Source organism: Temnothorax americanus, unplaced genomic scaffold (genome assembly GCF_048541705.1).
Source record: "Temnothorax americanus isolate GAGA-0224 unplaced genomic scaffold, ASM4854170v1 Scaffold124, whole genome shotgun sequence".
In the NCBI taxonomy this organism is placed as follows: Eukaryota; Metazoa; Arthropoda; class Insecta; order Hymenoptera; family Formicidae; genus Temnothorax; species Temnothorax americanus.
Genome location: NW_027509258.1, coordinates 105655 through 114127, shown reverse-complemented (window position 1 = coordinate 114127; position 8473 = coordinate 105655). Strand labels below are relative to the sequence as shown.

The following is an 8473-nucleotide window of genomic DNA, read 5'->3' as shown; positions in this document are numbered from 1 at the left end:
GATTCTGTAATCGTTATCTCTACGATCGTTATCGTAATATATAATCATTGGTATATTCTTACCAAGACATTGTATATATAAAACGGAGCAATTAATACCACTTGTCAGTTAGCCGATTTTTGGTGTGAATTCGAGCGACATCCTGGTAATATCGATAAGCAATCATGAAGATCACCATCGCATTATCCTTTTTGGCTGCACTTTGTACCGTAAGTTTCTTATTGGAAAAAAATTAGTTAAATTAATAGATGCAACAGTTTGGATTTTATTTGTACAAAATCTTAGATTTTTAAAGCATAGTTGGTAAGATTTAATAAAATTGATCATTACTCAACGATAAATAAGACGACCATGATTGCAAAGGAAAAAATGTTTGTATTGTTCTCCTCAAAGTATTAAAATTCCATTTTATCTTTTTGTATAATATCTTTACCGGCGATATTAACCCAAATATTATAATTAAACACTAATTGAAATTGATAAAACTCGTACGAACGTGTAGTTGCAATCGAAATGATGCGCTCGTTAATTTTGTCCCTTCCCCTCCCCCCCCTTCGATTTTAGATCGAAGCCGTTCCGACGTCGTCCAGTTTGGAAAATCTGAGGATTCGAGTAAGGAACACGAAATGGAATGTACAGACTACTATACGTGATCTAGAACTGCTCCGTATCCATGCCGAGGATGATACCCTTCGACAAGTCTCGGAAAAATGGAATGAAGAACAAGACAACCACAGAACATATAAAACTATATTAATTTCTGGAATACGTGTAAGTAATAATTAGAAACGATCTGCGACCAAGATGCTGTAATTTTTTTCACTTTTATCTCGTGATTATTGACGAATCTAACAAATTGTCAGGAATATATCTCGATCTTCGAAACAATAACTCGTATATATATATATATATATATATGAGATCGCTGCGATCTGAATTCTTAATCTCAAATTATATCCTTTAATTATATACGGCTATAAACCTGTTCCATGTTAGTGCATTAGATAGCCGAGCAATATTTTCATAGTAATGGAATATACGTATAATGTATACTTATAATAATCGAATATATATAGTTATAATATTGTGACACCTGTACACGAAAATTGTCGAATAATCGAGTAATAATATCGTCTCAAAATTATATTAAAGCATCGGATCATAAAATGTTACTCTAAATAAAAATTATATGTACAAGTATTTATTTTAAACGTCTTTTCTTCAAGTCAGAATCAAGCTCAAGTTTGTCGAAAAACCTATGTGAATCTAAATCTAAACGATTATACATATATACCTGAATGTATAAAAGATCAAAGATACACGTAAAATTCCGTGATAATGCACGATAATAGTTCGATGATTTTGATGGTTGATAAAATATAGATATAACAGAGACACGTAAAATGCATTAGTTAATTTGTTATAATGTTATATTGAAGAATTATTTATCTTTAGAATGAAATAAACGACGCTAAGGCGGCGGGCAAAGACACGAGATCATTGGACTCGTGCTACGACAAGGCCGTCGATGGTATCAAGAAGAGTGAGGAAGTGGCGTATGACGATGCTATAAAATGCGTAGACGACGCTCGCCACTCCATCCATAAGTCTCTCAGTTTTGTCGACAATCTCGTCTCGGTATGTTTTCACGATAGTTACATCGATATATTGCAATCGATTCATTGTAATTAGTTATTAACAGTATTAGTACTGAAATTCTAATCGCATTAATTTCCCCTCTCTACAGACTGGAGAAACATTGTTGACGGATTTGGACAATGTCTTCCTGGAGTGTCACAATACTGACAGATACAGGATGGAGAGCTGTATCAACGGCGAATTGGCGAAAACAGAATCCTCTCTGGAGTCCTTGAAACAGGACAGAACTACCGCAGAGAGCACTATTGCGCCCGTGTCCAAGAATTTCGTCACGCAGACTAGCAACTGCGTAAAACAGGCATATTCCGCCACATATACAACGGGATCTTCGATCAAAATGGGACTCACTCTATGCATTGGAACAGCGCGAGCGGTGGCAACCGCGACAGAAAAACCAAGCCCATAACTTTAAGATCACTGCATTTGCCGATCACGACTATTGTTCGTTGAAAGTGTAATTCTCGAGAAAATCAGGAAGTCAGAATTGACGTCTCAAGATTGTCATTTCGAAAAAGAAAAACATGCGTATCACGATATTACGCGACACTCTGTACCGAATAAAATTATATAAAGCATAGTTCGTAGTGCATGTCCCAAAAGGTCGGAGTTTCATACTATTTTTCAAAAGAGTAATTCCGTATGTAATGTAATGTGTGAAAGAGAAATAAAAATATCTGCAAAACGAGAATTATTTGTCCATGCTATTCTTATACGCTTGTCGGTTGCCATTGACCTTCGTCGCGCGTACGTTTCGCGTAAAGTCGCAAAATTAGATGCGATAAGCCGCGTCTTATCCTCGTAACGTCACATACAAATGAATTTTAACACGCGTTATCTCTTTCACAAAACTTATATAATGTAAGATGTAAATTATCTAAATCTAACGAATCTAATCTATTGTACGATTACCTAGAAGTGATAGAGATTAAATAGCACCATTGCACGCCGCGGACTCGGTAATTTTTTAAGATGTTGGTTACAGAATTCAAGACGAAATATTCCGCAATCTTTCATTATGATCAAATAAACTCAATAATTAGACTTTTCAAAGTTCAAACAGGACTACTATTTATTATAGCGATATTGACTTGGTATCTTTGAGATCGAACATTTTTAGACATTGATTATTAAGTAGGATTAAGCATAGGATGCTTATCTTAATTGTTCTCCCCTCCTTTCCTACCACCTCTCGAAGCTTGTTAAAATGTTTTTTTTTTTATCATACCTTGTATATAAAAAGGCGTAATTAATGTAATACTTATCAGTTAGTCGAATTCTCTTGTTAACAGAGCCACTCCCAGGTGACACCAATAAGCAAGCATGCGACTGATCGCCATAGCGTTGTGCCTTTCGGCTGTACTTTGTACCGTAAGTTCAAGTATCTTTTCTTTGCTAGAAAAGATCGTCAAAACGGTCAAAAGATAGCCAAGATGGAAGTTTGTATAATAAAAATAAACGTTTAACATATATATAATATCATTTTTTAAACGAATGTTTTCTGAAGTTGGGAATGTTCGGAATCGCTTTCTTTTTTTTAGCGCGATTTAAATTTTCCTTCTCTTTTATCGTTTTGTACAATACTCTCACCGACTAAACTTAAATGTTGATTCAAATCGGCGAGAGTTGCAAGACGTGATACGATTGCTCGAAATAACGCTTTCGCGTTAATATACGGCATTTATTTTTCGCACTTAGGTCTATGCTCCCATTCCACTAAGAGATAATTTGGAAAGACCAAGGTTAGAAGTAAGAAGCGCAATACGGAACGTGGAGAGTACTTTACAGCGAATCGAGCGTGTCCATGCTGATATTAAGGAGGACACCGTCGTGACGGTGATTAAAAGATTCTGGGAACAAATGGATAGTCACAGAGATTACGTCGATCTGTTGCTCGAATCGATGCGCGTGAGTATTAATTCGAACCGATTTAATTTATATAATTGATACGTATATACACTGCGTTTATATTTTGTCTATTTAATTCGTAATCTAAACTTATTTATTCGTTACCTAACTAAACTATAGGTTATTATTCTGTACTGTATTGTGTAATTATACTGTATTATTATGTAATTATATGATTAAGGAATGATTTTTATTGTGTCTTGTGCAGAACGCACTTGTTAACGTTTGGTGCATTTCACATTTTTTTTTATATTAAAAATAAAGTGCTAATCAATATCAATTCGTGCATGAAAATTTGGATAATCGGCGTGTAACAATACACCCACAGAAAAGATTTCTTGATACAATACTATTAGGATCGAAATAGGGCCAATCATATTTAGTATTGAAAGAAGAATATTTTAATCTTAAATAGAAGAATTCTTAAATCTTATATACGATTCTTAAATCTTTTCTAAATCTATTACGATAATTTGCGTTTTTATAATCCAGACCCGAGTCAAGTTTGTCAAAAAATTTGCAAATCAAATAATCTGTCAAATATAATCGTTACTCATCAGTCATTAATTTTGTATTTTATAGAGGGAAGTAAATAACGCCAAGTTAAGAGGCGTAGACGCGCAAGACTGCTACGATACTAATCGTCAGGCCATAATCGAGCATACCGACGTAGCAAACAAAGCTGCTACAGAATGTCAAGAAAATGCTGAGAAATCCATTGAGAATAGCCTCGGGTTTCTCGAGAGTTTCATATCGGTATGCGTTCTCATTAACTTACTCGAATGTCTTTGCTCCGAGATCTGAATGTAATTAACGTGAATCGTAATCAGTAATCACGTCGATTGTCGTGTCTTCCACAGGTTGGAAATAATCTGATAGAAGAATTGAATGATCTCATCAGGGACTGCCACAGCGACGATACTATGAAAGAGGAGAGCTGCATCCTCATTGAGTTCGCGAAAGTCAATACCGACGTGAAGCAGTTTGAGGAGGACGTCAAACACATCGAGAGCAGCGCATTACCAGTGTCCAACCACGTCGTTCAAGAGGCCACCAAATGTCTGGACAAGTCTTACTTGTCAGCGCGCTTCGAAAGTGAGGGCGCAATGATGTCTAATTCCAGATGTGTTCGAGATGCCATGGACAAAGAGAATAGATATGATTTGGTCGCTTAAGACAGGCGTTGCTAACGGTGCATTTGTCGATTACGATTTGTCGATTACGTTTGAAATAATTAATACTCGAGAGAAAACGATACATCCTCATCAGAATGAGTTAAATCAAAACAATCAATTTGCCAAGGATATATGTCGTTACGATTATGCGTATCGAAGCAAAACTTTGCTCGTTAATCGTACGCTCCTCTAAATCTCGAGCTTTATACGATATATGTTTTAAAAGATATTTTTTATGTATCTGATATACTCGAGAGAAATAAAAATAACTAAAAAATTATTGGAGAGTTATTCGCCGATATACGTTTCCTTACCTATACTCCCTACTCGATCGCGACTCATCGGTCACTCATCGCGTATTTCGTGCAAGCTCTGAACATTGTTTACGATAAGTCGCATCTTATCATGAAAATGGATTATACTCTATGCTATCTCTAATAGCTTATCAAAATAAATGTATTATTATGGTATTCCATTAAGAACTCATGTTCCATCGAGACGTCAAATGTATAAAAGAATGAAATTAATATCGATCGTCAGTTAGTGTATTTCTGGTGTCAATTTGTACGACTCTCGAGTGATTCTCGAGTGAACGAGCAAGGATGAAAAGCGCCATAGCGTTATGCTTTTTGGCTGTATTTTGCACCGTAAGTCTTTTTTCTCTTTTGAAAAATAATTTGATGTGATAGATACGATCTTGTTCTCATAGTTAGTTTAAAGTTTAAGATTTAATGACTAAGACGTATGAATCGGCCTGACTGGCAATAATTTTTATCGTCGTGACGATTCGACCATTGATTTTGGCCCGATTAATCGTCAAGATCCCGATTAATCTCATTAAAAATGAGATGCTTATACCTATATCAAAGATTATAAACGTCTCGACGATTAATCGGGCCAAAATCAATGGTCGAATCGTCACGACGATAAAAATTATTGCCATGCAGTCAGGCCGATTCATACGTCTTATAGTTAATTATTTCGTACTGCAGGCGAATTACAATTGCATTGAATTTAAGATTTAACATTAAAAAAGACAAATACATTATAAAAAGGAAATACAATGTAAAAAAGATTAAAAATAAAATAAATATCTCAACTCACAAATATCTTACTCTTCCTCAAACGAGTAAAGCTCGATCCCTTTTCATCATTTCTCATCACTTTATCGACAATACTGCCATCAATCTACATTTATTAGCAACGCTGGTACAAAAAATATACGTTTGTTCAAAATAACGCTTTCGTTAACACTACTTTTACTCTCGACCTTAGGCCAATGCAACACTTTTGGATATTTATCGAATTCGAATAGGGACTAGGAAACGGACCGTGGAAAGAACCGTACGACGAGTCGAACGTATTCGCGATAATGTTGACCAGGACGTAAAACTGATGATCGAGGAAAAACGGTATAAACAAATAAAAGAGTACAATAATTACGCCGATCCAATACTCGATACGATACGTGTAAGTATAATTATTCGTAATTAATTTGTAATCAAGCTGCACGAGTTTGACAGATCCTCAGAAATATATATTACGTATATATGTATATAGGTATATCAAATAAATTTCTTCGTGCTATTTTGTATTAAAAATATTAGAGATTATTCGTTTTAAATGCTTTTCATAAGTCAGAAGCGCGCTCAAATTTATTTAAAGATGTGTGACTCCACTAAGCTATCTCGAATTATCAGGTAAAATTCGGTTTTTGTGACACACACACACACACACACACACACACGATATAAATATAGAAACATAATGCATTAGCTTAATCACTGTTGATTTCTTTATCATTAGAAAGAGGTGGAAGACGCCAAAGCGAGAGGCAAGAATGCTCAAGTATGTTACGATTATGCTCTTCATACTTTTGAGAATATCATCAATATAGCAACCACCGACGCCTTGCAATGCCAAGAATCCGCGCAAAGTTCTATTAGAAAGAACCTTCATTTTATCAATCATCTTATCACGGTAGATTTTTGCAATCTATCTATATGTAATCACATATCGACTATTCTTTATCGAGTGATTAATCATTAAACTATCGTGTTGAATTTTTTTTTATAGACTGGATGCGAGCTAATAGGAGAACTGGATAACATCTTTCCAAACTGCTACAAAACCAATTCGAGACTTACAATTAGCGACAGAAAATTGTACAGTTGCGTCAAGAATCAGTTTGGGATAAGCAAGGCTAGTGTGAAAAAGTTAAAGACCAATGCAAGGTCTGTCAAATCTACCGCTAAATCCGCATCCAATAACGTCGTTCGGGAGGCTACTAATTGCCTGAACAATGTTTACACGACCGCACGTTCGAAAGTCCCGGAGGCTAGATCGGTTGCTACCAGATGCCTCGAACATGTGTAAAAGGAGCGTTTATCTTTACCTATAACGATTATAATTTAGTTTGCTGTTTGAAGTTATTCTCTCGAGGAAAATCGTCAAGATATTGTTGATTTGAAAATGACAGTTTCGTAGTCACCATGCGCACGTTTTCCATAATTGAAGCCTATGTTAGCCGTGAACGTCCTGCAGTTCACGCGCGGCACATACTTTGAGATTTCATTATCTGCTTCAAAGGAGAATTTTCCCTTTTTCCGTATGAATAAAATAAAAATAATTGCAAAGCAACAATTACTTGTTGATATACATAAATTCACTCGCGAATGCTCTTCGTCACAGATACATTTCGCAAAACCGATTTTCGGCGGAAATTCACTTAATATCGTTACAATTTACTTCTGTTTTGTCACAAATAAAGCTTAACCTCTACGTTATCTTTTCCATGAAATATAATATCCTGTTAAAATAGATAATTGTTTGCGTATATGTAATATGCTGGTATGTTTCACATTTTTTATCGAAACGCGACATATACTATTTATAACATTATCGTTAATGATATTATCGACGACACAAAGGTATATTATTGCTTTAGCCGGAGATAAAATTACTGACAAATTTTCTGCGAAAAGATACGTTTGTGCAGTCTGAAACATCTGTCTACACTTCTTGACATCTGTCTTATTGTTAGAGCTCAGACGAAGTGATCGCGACATGTCGTAATGGTATATCATAAAGTATATTTGAATCTGTTTAATCTAGAAATTATAAATTATCCATGTTTCGCGAACTTCTTGTGGATCTCGTTTCGAATAAAAATAAGTGAGATAAAATTAAAGAGTTTTTACATATAAAATCTCGATAGAAGGATAAGAGTCAATAAAAGTCAGACGTAATTATTGATGCGAAAGTTTTTATATCGCTATTGATTATTTCGATTATGATCATACATAAAAACTGTTTTTGCGTCTATTATCTCTACGATCGTAATTAAGATAATCATTATTAATTTATGTACCTTTTGCGCACTAATAATCGCATTTTGATTTTTATCGGTTCTTATCCTTCAATCGTGATCTCATACCGAAAAATCTTTTCATTTTTGCTGATTTATTTTGCGCCCTCATCGAGGAAATAAATTAACTAAAAATAGATATTTAATTAAGTTTGTACATAGGCATTTTCTAGTATTATACCATAGAGCACCATGATCACATAAGCGTAGAGAATTCCTTACAACTCTAATTGTTACCAGAGATAATATAAAGTAAGTAAATCCAATAATAAATACCTAAAGTAATACTTGCATTCAAATTAATATTTCGTGCCGAAATATTGTAATATTTCTTTTAAACGTATTGTTTACACATTTCAAAATTCTG

The 8473-nt window shown here is 34.7% G+C and overlaps 3 protein-coding genes across 3 annotated transcripts; all 3 read left to right on the top strand.

Annotated features, from left to right (window-relative positions):
• Window positions 1–26: 26 nt before the first annotated feature.
• On the top strand, window positions 27–2347 carry LOC143893641 (uncharacterized). The gene is made up of 4 exons (XM_077399246.1): window positions 27–209; window positions 565–771; window positions 1456–1638; window positions 1748–2347. Exons 1-4 carry the CDS (start codon window positions 165–167, stop codon window positions 2063–2065), a joined length of 753 nt encoding a protein of 250 aa, XP_077255372.1. The 5' UTR covers window positions 27–164; the 3' UTR covers window positions 2066–2347.
• Window positions 2348–2869: 522 nt separating this feature from the next.
• On the top strand, window positions 2870–5019 carry LOC143893643 (uncharacterized). Its single transcript, XM_077399247.1, has 4 exons — window positions 2870–3027; window positions 3355–3564; window positions 4147–4320; window positions 4425–5019. Exons 1-4 carry the CDS (start codon window positions 2980–2982, stop codon window positions 4737–4739), a joined length of 747 nt encoding a protein of 248 aa, XP_077255373.1. The 5' UTR covers window positions 2870–2979; the 3' UTR covers window positions 4740–5019.
• A 248-nt stretch (window positions 5020–5267) lies between these two features.
• On the top strand, window positions 5268–8396 carry LOC143893644 (uncharacterized). Its single transcript, XM_077399248.1, has 4 exons — window positions 5268–5386; window positions 6015–6209; window positions 6546–6719; window positions 6816–8396. The coding sequence occupies exons 1-4, from the start codon at window positions 5342–5344 to the stop codon at window positions 7113–7115; spliced, it is 714 nt and encodes a 237-aa protein (XP_077255374.1). The 5' UTR covers window positions 5268–5341; the 3' UTR covers window positions 7116–8396.
• The last annotated feature ends 77 nt before the right edge of the window (window positions 8397–8473 follow it).